This window comes from Typopeltis vanoorti, chromosome 6, assembly GCF_054136105.1.
Source record: "Typopeltis vanoorti isolate ZY-2024b chromosome 6, IOZ_Tvanoo_1.0, whole genome shotgun sequence".
Taxonomy (NCBI): domain Eukaryota; kingdom Metazoa; phylum Arthropoda; class Arachnida; order Uropygi; family Thelyphonidae; genus Typopeltis; species Typopeltis vanoorti.
In genome coordinates, this window is record NC_143554.1 from 68,626,971 (window position 1) to 68,644,488 (window position 17,518).

The 17,518-nt window shown below is 37.2% G+C and overlaps 1 protein-coding gene across 1 annotated transcript in view; it reads left to right on the forward strand.

The window, feature by feature from the left end:
- Positions 1-17,518, forward strand: part of LOC150105514 (dual oxidase-like) — a 198,691-nt gene that overhangs the window by 149,090 nt on the left and 32,083 nt on the right. Inside the window, exons 25-26 of the mRNA XM_090394863.1 lie at positions 12,527-12,687; positions 15,995-16,115. Of these exons, the coding sequence (XP_090250989.1) occupies positions 12,527-12,687; positions 15,995-16,115 (282 nt within the window). The remainder of the gene's footprint in view (positions 1-12,526; positions 12,688-15,994; positions 16,116-17,518) is intronic.

Sequence of the window (17,518 nt, forward strand, 5' to 3'; positions counted from 1 at the left end):
CTGGAATGATGAGATAGCAACTGGAAGTAACGAAAAAGAGTAAGTTTTTGAGGGATAACTACCTCAGAATATGTAACATAGGGCACGCGAGGATTGAGGGTCTTGGATTTGGTCATCTCGGAGGATATAATTATGAGGTGACAAATCATCCACCAATTGGTGAGAGTGACCATGAGGTGATTACCTGGGTGGTTGGCAGCAGTGTGAGGACCTCTGTGAGAAAAGGGTACATGTGCGGAACTACAATGGGGGTGGGGGGGGGTGATTATGAAGAGCTCAGGAGACAGCTTGCGGGTATAGCATGGAATGAGGCGTTAGCTGAAGAAGAGATCAACGCAGCTTGGGGGGATTTTCAAAAACTATCTAGTAGATGCAATGTCTAAATGTATTTCAAGGGTGAGAAGGTTACATAAGGTAGGTGTGAGATGGATGAATAAAGAGATTAAACATGCAATACAGAGAAAAAGGGTATTATGGAGGCAGCATAAGAGAAGTGGAAATAACCAATTCCATGAGGTTTACAAAGACCAGGCAAGGAAGGTGACTTGGTTGGTGAGAGTAGCTAAAGTGAGGTATGAACAGCAGTTAGCTAATGAAGCCAAAAAGAATCCTAAGGAGTTCTTTCGATATGTAGCCAGCAAAAGAAAGAATGATTATGGAAGGCTGACATTGATTGAAGAAAATGGTATAAAGACAGCTGTTGCAGAATGTGTGATGCAGATACTTAATGAGCAGTTCATAATGGTCTTTCAATTTTGTGAATGTAACTTCATGCAGAGATTGAGAGCAGTTGATGATGGGGAGGAGAGACTGACTGTAGGTGAGCAAGAGGTGTATGGGGAGTTGAGTAAACTAGATGTTAATAAGGCTGTGGGACTTGATAATATATCACCACATATTCTGAAAGAACGTGCCAGGGAGTTGACACCTGCCTTGACATATTTTTTTAATGAGTCTTGCACTCGGTCAAGTTCCTAAGGAGGGCAAGATTGTGCCACTTCATAAAGGAGGTGATCGAACTCGAGCATCAAACTATAGGCCTATCTGTGTGTCAGGTGTTGTTTAAGTTGTTGGAGAAGCTTGTGAAAACTAGGATCCAGAATTGGGTTGATAACAATGGCATTATCTTTGATGGACAGCATGGATTTGCTAAAGGGAGGTCATGTTTTAGTAATCTACTTACTTATTACAATAAAGTGACTGCTTCCTTGGACAGAGGAGGATGATACACAATAATATACTTGGATTTTGCAAAGGCTTTTGATAGATTACCTCATGATAAATTGACAGTCAAACTAGAGCAGATGGGAGTTGGATATTAGATTAGTCCATTGGATTGGAGACTGGCTATCTGATGGGTATCAACAAGTTGTGTATGGGGGAGCAATATCTAGGAAAAGGAAAATCACTAGTGGAGTGCCTCAGGGGTCTGTTTTAGGGCCATTACTGTTTAACTTGTATATTAATGATATTAGTGAAGATTTGAATGTAGATATTCGGTTGTTGTTTGCAGATGATGCAAAGTTAGGATGAACCATGAAGCGTAGAGATGTTGTGGCCTTACAAGAAGACTTGAATAAATCAAGTGATTGGGCATGGAAATGGGGATGAGAGTTCAGTGTTGCAAAATTTAAAGTTTTAAAATTTGGAAAAACAAAGATAGGATGCAGAATTTATGCTTGGTGAGAATATATTGTTGGAGGTGGAGGAATAAGAGATCTGGGGATAAGGATCTGAAATTTAGGGGACATATAGCTAAAATTGTGAAGACCATACAAAGGATTCTGGGAATGATGCAGAGGACACTGACTTGTAGAAGTAGGGAGATTCTTGTTCCATTGTATACGGCTCTGATTAGGCCACACATGGACTATTGTGCCCAGATTTGGTCACCTGATTTTCAGAAGGACAAAGATGTTGGACAGGGCCCAAAGGCTAAGACTAAGGTAGTTTCTAGCCTTTGGAATATCAAGTATGAGGGAAGATTGAGAAGATGTAATTTGCAGAGTCTGGTGGACAGGAGGAATAGGGGGAGATATGATAGAGAGACCTATAAGTTAGTAAGGGGTTGTTATAGGATCAATGCTGGAGAAGTTCTACAAAAAATAGTGGGAGATCAGGGGAGAACCGGAGGTCATCCCTGGAAACTGTATAAAGAGGGTGTGAGTAGGGGAGTGAGAGGCAAGTTTTTTCGTGCAGAGTTGTAAATGATTGTAATGCCTTGGCTGAGAGTGTGGTGTCTGCAGAGAGATTGAGTGTGTATGAGACACGGTATGATGAGCTGTGTATGTGAAAAAAGGACCTCCCAGATCAGTCTTTGACTCCATGAGGTCTTGGTAAGAATAATTTCTTTCTCCTTGCATTATCCAAGGAGTGTAGGAGATCCTTAGCTACTGTCTGGTCTTCTTTTTCTATAAATTCGTGATCAAGGTTGTTGCTATCACTATTCCAACCCAGAATATATTATTTCGTGTAATCTCTAGGGATAGTTTTCTTTTCAGCTCCTTTAATCATGTCTATAAATCTGCCATTATTGCTAGGTATAGGTTTTATCCACCTAATAGTGACATCTACTTGTTCAGCAAAGTTCTTCCAGTTTGCCTTATTGAAGTTCCATCTAGGACTTGGGACAGACAATCTAATTGTCTGTCCTATATATGGGAATTCTATGAATTCCCATAGAATATAAGACTGGTCTGTGCTGACTAGTTATTATTATTCCGGGCAACTCCAAGGAGTCGACAGACTCATCGAGGGAGGCCCTAACATGTCAAGAACAACTATTCGACATTCACACAGTATCTATCATACCTCGCCTTGAACTCATTCACAGTCATAGCACCCACAACAGACTCTGGCAGCTTATTCCACTCATTCACCACTCTCCAAGTAAAAAAAAAAACCTAGCTCTAACACCCTGCTAACCTAACCACATTCTTGCCTAGCTTCCATGTATGGTCCCTAGTCCTCCCACCACCAGTCCTATTCTCAAAAATATCTTCTGGATTAATCTTATAGAAACCCTTCAGTAATTTGAATGTCTCAATCATATCACCCCTTTTCTGCCTGTCGACTAATTTTTGCAACCCACAAATCTTCAACCTGTTCTCATAAGGTTCATTCCACAGACCTGCTATCATCTTGGTCACTCGTCTCTGGATCCTCTCCAACTCCTCCCCATCAAGAAGAAATCCTGGCGCCCATATCTGGGCACAGTAGTCTAGATGGGGTCTTATCAAGGCTCGATACAGAGGAACAATAACTTGTGTGAAGGGCCCAAGGACGTTTTTATTTATGCTGAGACTTTGATGATTATCCTTGCCTTTTGTAACCAAGGGTCATCATCCTTGCCTTTTGTAACCAAGGGTCATAATCCTCGGTTACAAAGCAAAGATCTGGAGTATATCCTCTATGCCATCTAGCTGAAAAAAAGGTAGAGATCTTTAGCATCGTGTATATATATATGTATATGTATGTATATATATATTAAGTTAAGGTCCTGGTCTTCCATCCATTTCACCATTACTATCATTTAACCCCATAAATTGTGATGGCTATTAATATCTCCCAACATCACACATGGATATTGTAGATTGGTTAGGGGGGGGGGGGGGGGGAGAATCAGGCCAAGTGGCATTCTGAGGTTTATAGATTCATCAGCTATTTGGATAGTTGCTGAGAATATGTTGTTACTCGTTATCATGAGTTTACAACTCCCAATATCTTCTTTTATGTAGGTTGTAGTTCCATATTTAGGATGATTGAATTGAAACAATTAATCTGAATCCTTGAATTTTTCCTCTAGACTGCAATTGTTCAGCATTTTCAGTATGGATTTCTTGAATAGCTAGAATATCCATTTGAGTGGATTGATAGCATTTTAGAAAGAAATTCGCTTTTTGTTCTAGTCAAGCCTTCAATATTGAGTTGGCATATCTGAAGTGAGCGTTCTATTTGTCTGGTAGAATGAAATAAATTCTTCTCTTTTTTTTGGCCGGGAACTTTAAAGGGGAAGTTTGGCATCATCTTCGCTGTAGATTATTTGGCATTACCCAGGGTGCGTCACATGGAGGCAGTCTGTTATCCCCCCCCCCCTGAATCTATAGAAAATCAGTGAATATATTACTTGTATTCATCAGTTTGCTATGTTTGTATGCAGGGTTAAGAGAGAGATGAAATCTGATCTTTTTGAAGAGTTGAGGGTTGTAAATTTTTCATTACAAAGGCTATTGCAGTATGCAGATGCGAAGTTTTAATGCTAATATTAACCAAATATAATAACATTTACAGTAAAAAAAAAAAAAAGTTTATTCATACACTCGGCCAGTTTTGTGGAAAAAAAGTTTCACATTATGCGTAAATAGAAATATAGTGAATAAAATTAAGCTGAAAAGCAGGTAACGATCACAATGTAAATATTTGAAAAAGGAAAAAAAAAAGACTAATAATGCATTGCACAAATACATTGTGCTACGTAGACTGGTTGGTGGAATTATGTGGTAGATGTTTTATGAGAGAGAACCATACTTGTTGCATTGCTATGCAGTTTTACCATTTCTGCTGACTTTGAACACTCTTAAATGGAAACTAATTTATGGATCACTGTAGTTTGCTGCCACAATAATTCATGTTTGGTCTCTGTTGTATGTGCCACCAATTCTAATTAGTGTTTTTTTCCTTCTCTGTTTCAGAACAGTGGAACTTTTTAAGTATTGTCAACATATTTTTAAAATTCCAATAAGAATTTTTTTGAACAAAATGAAGGATTCTTAAAGGTTTCTCTTTTGTCTTTGCTGCTAGCAAACGTGTTCATGGAATAGTTTGAAGGGGAGGGGGAACCCTTGGAGCACTATGGAACACAATCTGAAGTGTGGCTACATTATGCTGGTATTTTTATCATTTGGCCAGGCTCTACTAACCAACTACAAGAATTTGTAATGCCTAAACAATTTTCATCCTAGGATCGAATTCACTTTTAAATTAGAAAGTAATATATCATTAGCATTTCTAGACATGCTCAGAGGTATCCAAGCAAATCAAACAGTTACTCATTTTATAAGAAGCCAACTAATACTGGACTATACTTGCATGCCACATCCCACTGCCATCTGGTGGAGAAAAAAATCGGCATTATATGAGATGGAGCATATAAAATCTCCAGCAATATAGAAAAAAGAAACTGAGCATGATTATCTCTATTTCATCCTATTCTACCAAAGAAGGTAATAACAGTATGTTTGTCAATAAAATCCTACATTAACTTAAATCCCTCGTTGTTTTGTCAACAAGGGATCTAAGTTGCATTCATCTCTCCCCAAAAAATTTCTAATCTCAGGCCTCCAAAACCTTGTCATCTACCCATTTAAAACTGGTGTTTACAAGTTTAATCTTTAACAGTAGTAATGGTGTTTACAAGATCATCTGTACCTGTTGGTTATGTGATGTTATACAGACAGACAAGTTATGAGAGATATGCATGTCCAAACACTTCAAAGATGTGGGAAGGAAATAAAACACAAATCAGGATTGGTAGAACATACAAAGAAGAAAAACACGAGGTATTGTGGCAGCAAACTACAATGATCCAATTTCTACTCAAGAACATTTACTCAACAGAAATTTATAAAATATCCACAACACTGCAACAAGAAACAAGGCATGATATTACCTCAAGTATAGTCCTTTCTCATAAAACATCTAGCACACATGGAAACTAGTGGTTTGCATAATGCCACCAGCCATCAAGTGTCCACAAACAAGTGTGCATTCCATTATTAGTCTTTTTTTTTTTTTTTCATTTATTTACATTATGGTCATTACCTGTTTTGCAGCTTAATTTTTTCTTTATTTTATTCACTGTTTCTCCTGATGTGAAACTGTTCCCCCCCCCCCTCCCACAAAACTAGTTGAGTGTCAGAATAATTATAGTTAAGGTTTATTCAATGTGGTTTAATACTGGTATTAAAATTTCATCAGGCTATAGTCTTTATTGGAATATTTCATGGCAGAGGGCTGTTCCCGAGAAAAGACAAATGGGGTTAGCAGTTAACCTGGTGACTGTAAATGGGCATTTAGCACATGCTAAAGCAATTTTATAAAGGTTTTATAGGAGGATGAGTGGATGAAAGCACAGTCTTAGGTATTAACAGAAATCCAAAGGGGGGGGTGGGAACCATTCAACAATATAAAGAGTGCATTACCAGATAAGAAATTTAGCAACTTAGTTGCAAAGGAAACTAGCTTTGTAAGCAATGTTTTATATTACATCTGGTCACTTTTCTTGGGAATTGTTTACAAACCTTTGTTGGCTTGTGTCCAAGGTGTGAATAAGATTGGCTATGAATCCACATTGGTGATTTAATTAACTTAAATTTAATTATTGATGGCTAATGACCTTTTCCATTTGTTTTTGATAGGAGTAAGATTATTATGTGACACCTCCAGGGAGTGTAAGGACTCATCGCAGGAAGGCACTCTACTTTAGTAAGCTAAATACATCTCACCCTCTCCATTAATACTTAATTCTCCTACTACGACACTACTATCATCTAAGCCAAGATAACAAAGGGATGATAGTTTTGCTGCCTGACTTATTTCCTTTTTAGAGGAATTTGGATTTAGGTTTATTTTTGCTGATTCCAGATGAGTATGATAGCCTATGTAGAAACATTGAGATGTTCAGCATATTGAAAAATATCAATGTGAAAATAGCAATAGGACTGGATGGCATGTCTGCTTGTGTACTGCATGAATGTGCAAAAGAATTGGCATTGCCCCAGATGAAGTAGTTCAATCCAAGTCTGAGCTCTGTCAAGGTAAGATAGTTTCATTACATAAACATGGCTCCAAGACAGAGGTAGCAAACTACAGACCAATTAATATATCGGGTGGTTGTTAAAGTATTGGAAAAGTTGGGTAGAAGTAAAATCTAACAGTGGGTGGATAGGGATATGATACTCTATAATCAGCATAGTTTTGTGAAGGGTAGGTCTTGTCTTACTACTTTATTCACATTTTATAATAAAGCGACAGCAGAATTGGATAAAGAAAACAGCTACACCACAATACTGCTGGACTTTGCCAAGGCATTTGACAGAATACCACATGGTAAACTCCCAAAAGTTGGACCAAATGGAAATGGATATGAAGCTAGTAGCATGGATGGGGGAAGGATGACAGATACCAGAGAGAAGTATATGGTGGAGTGGAATCTAGAATGAAGGTTATTAGTGGATTATCTGAGGGTTCTGTACTAGGGCTGTTAATCTTTCAATGCATTACCATGATGCAAAACTAAGGAGGGCAATAGTTGATAATGGTGATGCAGGGCAAGTCCTCCCCCCTCTGGGTGTGCCACTGGTGTTAATTCTAGAGTGCAAATTTTGGGTATAATTTGAATGCCAACTAGATTAGAAGACATTGGTGTTTAGACTAATAAGGATTATTCTATTTTTCTGGCAAAAGATCAGAGGTATGCAGGTCATAGGAAAGAGTGAAGTGATTTTAAACTTTCCCACTTGCGACCCCTTTTTGCCCGAGAAATTTTACGTGATCCTGGGTATATAGGTATAAAAATAGGTATACAAATCAAACATTTACTGATAATAAATCATAAAGAAATTTGTTTTAAAACCAATTCTTTGGTATACATATAATTTTACCATTTATATAAAGATTTACAATACAATAGTCTTGAATCTGAGCCGAGCTGTTTCTGGCAGCGTTCGTTGGCATTGCAAACGAACGCTGCCATCATGCCACTTCACAACAAGTGAAGTGGCATGATGGCATGCTCAGTGCAAAGTTTGAATGTTGTGTGTTCAGAACCAATGCTGCAGTGAAGTAGCATGATGCAACACAGGCAAGTGCTGCCAGAAACACCTCGAATTCATTACACGTTTGATTTTGAATTTTTGGTCATTTCGCATTCAGAAACCTTTTACTGTTGCCAAATTTTTCGTGATCTCCCCCACATTTGGTTACATGACTCCATTTGGAGTCACAAATTGCAGTTTAAGAAGCTCTGATCTACACAAAATCTGGAGGCAAATATTGATGCAAAATTCAGCATCATTTTTGGGTGATGTTTAGCATGTTCCAAAACAAAATAGTCTAATAATGTTTTAATGTTCTTATTTAAAAGAACAGAAGGATTAAAGGATCATTTAAGTAAGTTGTCTGCATCTGTTCCCCTCCAAGTTTATTTTCCCTTTTAAGTACAGATGCTAAAGAAATATTTCAGTTAAGGGTTGCATCTGGAGAGAGCAGTGTAAAAGTATTCTTACCATGGAAAAGAATATGTAGAAATCTTTGTCACCTAACTAAGAAAAGATTATGTTGGGGGGGGGATATCCAATATACTGGTTGGTAGACGTATGGTGGTTGCTATTAGATAATTAATAACAGCTAATACTTCATCTCTTCCAGCTTGATATGCTAAATTAGAAAAGGGGGAAAACCAATTTGAGTGATAAAACACTGAAGTCTCCATTTAGGATGAGCTTGCTGTTTTGGTAATTAATACTGTAGAAAAACAACCTTCACAGATTTTTCCAGAAACAAAGAAATCTAATCTGCCTTTGAAAGAATTGAACGTAGAACTATCTCCACTTCAAATGGTAGTAGTCTTTGTTCTTTAGATATCAAGTTAGTGCATTCCACTTTTGCTTTTCCATCCTTCTACCTCGCACACATACAGATTGTACTATCATAGCATTGCACAAAGACTGACTTTCTTTCATTATTCTACTACATCTCTTGCATAGATAATGAAGATAAATTAATCCTACAAAACCTAGAGTAGTTCACTGCATGCCTCTCCTGTTTTTTTCAACACAGATATCACAACAATCCTGAATATCTTGGATAACAACTAGTCATCCGGTTATGATGGTATTCTCCCCACCACTAGTTGTGCTCCAGAAAACATACCCACTATACAAGGGGGTCCTCGACATGTGTCATTTCAACTTTACGGGGGGTAATCCCATAAATAATTTAAAAAAGAAATTTCGACTTGAAGCAGTGCAACGTAAAATTCAAACGTAGCGGGCGAACTTGTTTGTGAATGCGGTGGAAGAATACGCCGTTATGCGGCGTTTGTTTGGGAGAGGTGGCATCGCTTGGGTCCCAGCATATGCTCTATGGGTACTGCGTGCTTTGTTTACATCCACTCACTTTTGTGTTTGTTTTTTTTGCGACTTTTTACCCTTCAATATGGCTCCCAAATGTAAGGCAGACTCTTCTGATGGCAGTGTGTCGAAGGAACGCCATTATATTAGAAGTGAAATTAGACATTATTAAAAGGGAGAAACGCCAATGAACATCGGCCACACATTGAACTTAAGTTGTACCACAGTTGGGACTATTATCAAGGATAAAGTTTGCATCCTTGAACACATGAAAGGATTGGAACTAATGAAATTGAGTGTGATTACGAAAAAAACATAGTAGGCTCATGATTGAGATGGAAAGGCTTCTTGTTCTTTGGCTGGAAGACCAGAATCAATGCCGTATCCCAATTAGCCTCATGTTAATTCAAGAAAAGGTGAAAAGATTGTTTGAGGTAAAGAATTGTTTTCATTTTTTTTTTTTTTTTTTTTTTTTTTTTTTTTTTTTTTTAATCACCTGTACAGAATGTACAGTTTCATTTGTCATTTTGGAGATTGTTCTCATTTTTATGTTTGTTTTTTTTATTAGTTTCATTTTTGTCATTTTTCTGTACTATACAATAATTATGTTCTCCCTTTCATTTTCTTATGGCCTAGTTCTGTTTCTTGATATATATACATATGACTTTAGGGTGTTTTAGGTTAGGTAAGTAACTTAGGCAATGGTAATTCTGACTTGCATCAAAAATTGCCTTATGTCTGTCCGTAGGAACGGATCTCTGATGTAACTTGAGGACCCCCTGTATATCATATTTACCCTCTTTTCATAGTTTGCTAGCATTTTTCATATAGCATGGAAGTAAATTTGTATTCACCCTATCCCAAAAGGGAGATAAATCAGACAAACTATTGCCTTCCACTTTCATTCTCTTGGAAATAATGAGGCTCATCAACCAACTTTTTTTCACCAGATCCACAATAGGCAATGTATATTCCACCACTGTAAATCTATAGCATATCTCATAGCTGATTGTCCACCTTTTGGAGCAAAATATGGTTTGTTAGAATAAGTTTACACATAATCACAGTTGAATGGTTAATTGACTAAAGCCGATTAAAGTGCAGATATTTTGGTATACATGTGTAATAACCTGATTAATATGAAGGGTATTCTTCAAGTGGATGAAGTTTGTGCATTGTGTGTGTGGTGGTGGGGAGGAACTAGAACATCCTTGGAAGATATATAAAAATGCAGCAAAGAGTAGTTTATGTGGTAAATGGAATGTGTATATCATACAAGTGTTATAAATATGTAGCATTAATATCTTTAATGTATAGTATGACTGACAAATGTTAGTAGTTTATTGGATTTCCAGTGTTCCATCAACTTACTACATGAAGTTTGTTAAATTCGGAAATGCCTTATCTAGCTTACTCATATTTACTGAATCTAAAATATTTTTAAAATCTTACTGTATGTTTTTCCCTCTTAGTTATACTATAATTTAATGTGACAAAATATAAGGTTATGCATTTTGGAGTGAAAAGATTAACAGCAGTATACCACATTGGTGGAACTGTACTCCAGGAGATTGAGGCCAGGGACTTGGGAGTGTTGGTGGATAGGGAGATGAAGTTTAGGGGACACATAGCAAAAGTGGCTAAATCAGCTCATCAAATCATTTGGTTGCTGAAAAATACTTTACGAGCAGAGACAAGCAAAGCAAGTTATTGTTCATCTGTACCAAGCCTTGATAAGACCTCATCTCAACTACTGTGCCCAGATTTGGTCACCTAGATTTCTTCTTCTTGATGGGGAAGAGGTGGAGAGGATCTAGAGGCAAGTGACCAAGATGATAGCAGGTCTATGGAATGAACCTTATGAGAACAGGTTGAAGATTTGTTGGTTGCCAAAATTGGTTGATAGGTAGAAAAGGGGAGATATGATTGAGACATTCAAATTGCTGAAGAGTTTCTATAGGATTAATTCAGAGGATATTTTTGAGATCAGGACTGGTGGTGGGAGAACTAGGGGACATCTATGGAAGCTGGGCAAGAGTGTGGTTAGAAAGGGTGTTAGAGCTGGGTTCTTTACTTTTAGAGTGGTGAATGAGTGGAATAAGCTGTCAGTCTGTTGTGGGTGCTATGACAGTGAATAAGTTCAAGGCAAGGTATGATAGATACTGTGAGAATGTCGAATAGTTGTGTGGACATGATTTTTAAGGCCTCCCTGGAATTGCATGTAATAGTAACTTAAAGATTCCAAGAAATTATGCACTTGGTTTAATCCTTTATCCAAGCGTAAGCAAACAAAGTTTGCACATGAAGTCGCTTCACAACTGTGCTATTTGTATATAGAGGCTAATGACTTTACGGGAATCGCATTCGTATCCTATAATGCAATGCAATGTAAAACAAATGCATAACATTATACGTATCCTTACGAATATGTATAATGCTACGCATTATGAGAAGGGCCACTACCCAGACTGGTTTCTACCTTTATTGAGATCTCATCAGTAGGGAGCCAGACCTAAAAGTGATGAAGGTTGAAGTAATGCAGAAGTCATATTTCCATAGGCACGCATTTAAAGTATAACCAAGATCTCTAATCCAGATTATTTTATTATTATTATTATTCAGGCCTCCATGGAGTCGAAAGACTCATCGTGGGAGAGTCTTCCTAAGAAACACAGTATCATTCGTGACACCTCCAAGGAGTCTGAAGACTCATCGTGGGAGGACATCTACTGCACTCTGTCTCCACTACTACACAGAACCCCTACTACCAATCATCTACATCTTAGTAATAAGGTGTGATACCTTTTTGGCTACTTTTATATTGAAATATGACTTCTGCATTACCTCAACCTTTGTATCACTTCTAGGTCTGGCTTCCACTGATGAGACATCAATAAAGGTAGAAACCAGTCTAGGTAGTGGTCCTTTCCATAATGCATAGCATTATACATGTCTGTAAGGATATGTACATTGCATTATGGGATACTAAGGCAACTGATGTGAATTCATTAGCCTCTATATACAAGTAGCCCAATTGTGAAGCAACTTCATGTGCAAACCTTTTTTTGCTTACGCTTGGATAAAGGATGAAACTAAGAAAAGAACATTAGAGGGTATAAAAATATAAGAACATAGATTTATTTTAATAAATCTACTATTAGTATTTTCTTTCTTGTGGTTATATCAGTTGCTTTAATATAATATTTGTTCTAGGTGTTTATCAGAACTCCCCCCCCCCCCATAGATAGTGTATTTAAGATATACTTAACATATACTGAGGCTACATAAGTTTGCCATTATGCATTATTCAGATTATGTGCAGTGATTTAATTTTAAGAGATATTATCAGTAAAGTAATTCTTTGTTCTTAACCTCACTTTTATTTCTAAAACCAGGTATAACCGGAATACTGCTGTTCATCATTGTTTGTGTGATTTATATCTTTGCATATCCTCGCATTCGTCAGAAAGCATACAGCTATTTCTGGTCAACTCACAGCCTCTACGTTCTGCTTTACATCCTGAGTCTGATCCATGGTCTTGCAAAGATAACAGGGGTAAACAAATTTCATTGCCATATTCAATAATTGAATAGTGATTTAACATTGAAATATTTAGATATGCAGAAAATACCCAGACTCGAGCTTCTAATATATGACCTAAATATTCAAAAAGCAATTTTAAATATTCTTAATATTAACATTTGATCTCAAGGGAATCAGAGACGCATCATGGCAGATACCCACTATCACACACAAAGCTCATCCAACTATGCCTTAAACTGATTCAACGCCACATTCACAATGCACCCCCAGGCAATGCATTCCACTCGCCAACCACTCCTTGTAAAGAACTTACTCCTCTGCCCACACCCTCCTTATACAGTTTCCAGGGATAGTCTCTTGTTCTCAAACCCTATTCTATGAAAAATCTCGTCTATGTCAACCTGCTAACAACCCCTAACTTATGTCTCAATCATATCCCCCTACCACCTCCTCATATTCACGAGGCTGTGCAATTTATTTACATTCCCTCAATCTGCTTCCTTGTACTTCACATTCTTAAGACTACTGGCAACCTTTGTGAATCTTTTCTGTACCCTTTCTAACATATCCTTGCCACCATGAAAACCCAGTGACCAATCTGTGCACAATAATCCATATGAGACCTGATCAAGCCCTTATACAATGATATAACTTCTTTATCTGCATATCAGGGTCCTCCACATCATTGCCATTATCCAATGTGATATCTTCACAACTTGTGCAATGTGGCCTCTGAATTTCTGGTCCTTGTCCTCCACCTCTCTTAGATCTCACATCTTCACTACCTCTAAGTTTTCCACCAAGCATATATTTTGCATCTTATCATTGTTTAGCAGATTTCAATCTGCACAATGACCAATCTGACCAATCTGTTCACAATAATCCATATGAGACCTGATCAAGCCCTTATACAATGATATAACTTCTTTATCTGCATATCAGGGTCCTCCACATCATTGCCATTATCCAATGTGATATCTTCACAACTTGTGCAATGTGGCCTCTGAATTTCTGGTCCTTGTCCTCCACCACTCTTAGATCTCACATCTTCACTACCTCTAAGTTTTCCACCAAGCATATATTTTGCATCTTATCATTGTTTAGCAGATTTCAAAACCTTACATTTTGCAACATTGAACTGATATAATAAAATTAGTTTAATCCTTTATCCAAGTGTGAGCAAACAAAGTTTGCGCCTGAAGTATCTTCAGGACTAGGGTAAAGTGATACAACACCAGGGCAACTCGTTGCAAAGGTGGAGTGGCCCTTCCTTTAATGCATAACATTAGACATATCCGCAAGGAGATGTGTTTTGCATTATAGGAGTTACTGAGTTAGGAGTGTTGGTAGCTTTCTCCACCTTTGCAACGAGTTGCCCTGGTGTTGTATCACTTTACCCTAGTCCTGAAGATACTTCAGGCGCAAACTTTGTTTGCTCACACTTGGATAAAGGATTAAACTAATTTTATTATACTCTAACCAAGTGAAAAAATAAACTTTCAATTGAACTGATAGTTCTGCTTACCTGCCCATTCATGCAATCTATTCAAGTTCTCCTGTAAACTATAACATCTGCTTAACTCTGCATTGCTCTCTCCAATTTTGCATCAACTGCAAAATAGCTGCATATCATCAGTTAAACCATTCCCAATATCATTAATACAAAAATTGAACAATGGTCTTCAAACTAACCTCTGCAGCACACCACTAGAGACCTTCCTCTTTCAGAATATTGCACCCCCATATATAACTTTCTGATACCTATCTGACAGCCAGTCATGATCCTTGTCATGGATAACATCTTATCCACTGGATTTCTTCATTTTGTACTAATGTTCATTATGAACAAAACATTTAAATACAGAATTTTATTTTGATTACTCTCTAAAGCGCTAACTTTTGGACAACGGTCATTTATTCCCTTTTTAAAAGCAATTCCATAAAGCAATTTGGGAAAGGGGAAGGCAGTAATAAGAGATTGCCAAGAAAATTTTAATTTTCATTAAAAAATTATCATTAAAATATAAGGGGAAACTTATTTTGAATAACTTAGAGAGGCTAACTCTTATTCATGATGAGCAATGTTTGTATTTCTAAATGCTAGGAAAGAGATGAAGCTTTCTCTGAAGTTAATTATTATTATTATTATTATTATTATTATTATTAAACAAGACCTCATGGAGTCAAAGACTCATCTAGGAGGTCCTTTTATCTCACACACATCTCATCATACCGGGTCTTAAACACATTCAAACTCCCTGCAGACACCACACTCTCAGGCAAGGCATTCCAATCATTCACAACTCTGCACGAAAAAAACCTGCCTCTCACTCCCCTACTCACACCCTCTTTATACAGTTTCCAGGGATGACCTCTGGTTCTCCCCTGATCTCCCACTATTCGCTGTAGAACTTCTCCACCATTGATCCTATAGCAACCCCTTACCAACTTGTAGGTCTCTATCATATCTCCCCTCTTCCTTCTCTCCACTAGTCTCTGCAAATTACATCTTTTCAATCTTTCCTCATACTTGACATTCCAGAGGTCAGAAACTACCTTAGTCAGTCGCCTTTGGACCCTTTCCAACATCTCTTCATCCTTCTGAAAACCAGGTGACCAAATCTGGGCACAATAGTCCATGTGTGGCCTAATCAAAGCCTTATACAATGGAACAAGAATCTCCCTACTTCTACATGTCAGTGTCCTCCTCATCATTCCCAGAAGTCTTTGTGTTGTCTTCACAATTTTGGCGATGTGACCCCTAAATTTTAGATCCTTATCCACTATCACTCCCAGATCTCTTATTTCCTCTACTTCCAACAATATATTTTCACCAAGCATAAATTCTGCATCCCATCTTTGTTTTCCAAATTTTAAAACCTTACATTTTGCAACATTGAACTCACATCCCCATTTGCTTGCCCAATCACTCAATTTATTCAAGTCTTCTTGCAAGGCCACAACATCTTCACTACTCTTTAATATGGCCCAAAGGTTAGTCACCAAAACTTGCACTTGCTGAATTATTTTGTGATGAGTTGCTGTACTTTATTATTTATGATAACAATTACTAGAAAGAAAAAGAAAAATATTTAATAAGAACCAAGCTGAGCATGTGAGAGAGTTGTGAACTCCAAAAATTATCCAAATATCCGATTTTAACTTGAACTAGAAAAGTAAAGAAATAGTTATACAATGCTGCCACATCTAATCACTAATTAGATGAGTAGGTCATATGAGGGCTAGGAATCTATTAACTGTATTTAAGAAAATTTTAATATTAGAATAATCAAATAACTAAACTTTGTGTCCATTTCAGACTCCTCGTTTCTGGATGTTTTTTCTTGGACCTGCTATTGTGTTTACTTTGGACAAAGTGGTCAGTCTTCAGACCAAATACATGGAATTAGACATACTCAACAGTGAACTTCTCCCTTCAGGTATGCATATCAGCTGCTTTTTCTGCAATATTTCAATAATCTGAATGGGGAAAAAAACGATGCAGATGTTCAGTGCTCTGTAAATGACTTAACTATCTTTAACAATATTAAAGTATTATCAAACTCCAATGTATTCTCATGTGATGTATTATCTGCCATCACTCCAATATTGTCAGATCATATTTTGTCAGATCATATATCTTCATATTCCTCTGTCTTTCTGGCCACCTTCCAATTAACTTTAAATTAATTTTTTTCCATTTTGTTTAAGTGACCATACCACCTTAGATTAGCTCTGTTGACATTCTTGAATGCTAACAATGTTAAGTTCCTTCCTAATGTCTTATTTTTAATGATTCTGCCATTGATGCCATCTCTTCCACTTCACCAATCTTTCTCAGAACTCACATATCTGTGATCTCCATTCTTTGATCAACTATTTCTAACCCAGCTCTCAGATCCACAACTTAAAACTGGCTTAAACACAGTCTTGTATGCTGTTAACTTGCTTTGCTAATTCTATTGCCTATTTCCATATTTAATTTGCAATTTTACTAAAAAGTGGGCTACATATGAAATGGTTCACTTGTTTTATGGGTTTTCTGAATTCAGATGAAGTTTTCTATGTTCCTACCTATGTTCATTTTATTAATGATTTTCATGCCACATTTGTTACACTGACAACTGATCCCCCTCCATCACGTGCCATGGAATAAGAAGCTACAAAGAAAGAATGTCAGTCGTGCATGGGAAGTAGTCCAGGATTTTGAGAGAGCAATATCAGACTACATACTCAGGGGAAGGAGGATAACCAGAGTTGGGGATTGAATGGATGAGTAGCAATTCATTTTATTTTTTTTTCTAGGGGGAAAAAAAAAGCCAAATGTGAAGGGAATATAAACAAAGTTGATCAGCATACTCATGAGCAATACAAAGTGCAGGCAAAAAGAGTGACTAGTGTCATAAAGCTAAATTAGATTGAAAGTTGGCTAAGCAGGCCAAAGTAAATCCAAAAGTTTTTGCTATGTAGCAAGTAAGAGAAAGAATGATTATGGAAGGGATAACTTTTAGATGGGAGATGGGTTTCATCATCTAGTGAGAAACCACCACCCCACTTATCAGAAGTCTGAAGTGGGTTGAAAAAGTTCTATGTTTGGTTCCTTAGAGTATGGTTTCCAGTGGTTAACAAATACCAAAAAATATATAATAATCAATAAAAAAAAAAAAAATAGAAAAAATAACCCCCCCCCCACACACACAGTATGAATGTACTATGGGTTCACAAATAAACTTTTCGTGGGTGGGAGCCACATAAACACTGTTGATGATAGGAAAGTGACAGTAGCTCAATTATTTCTTCTGCTTCTAAGTGATAACTTTGCAAAGGTGTATCATCCAAGTGA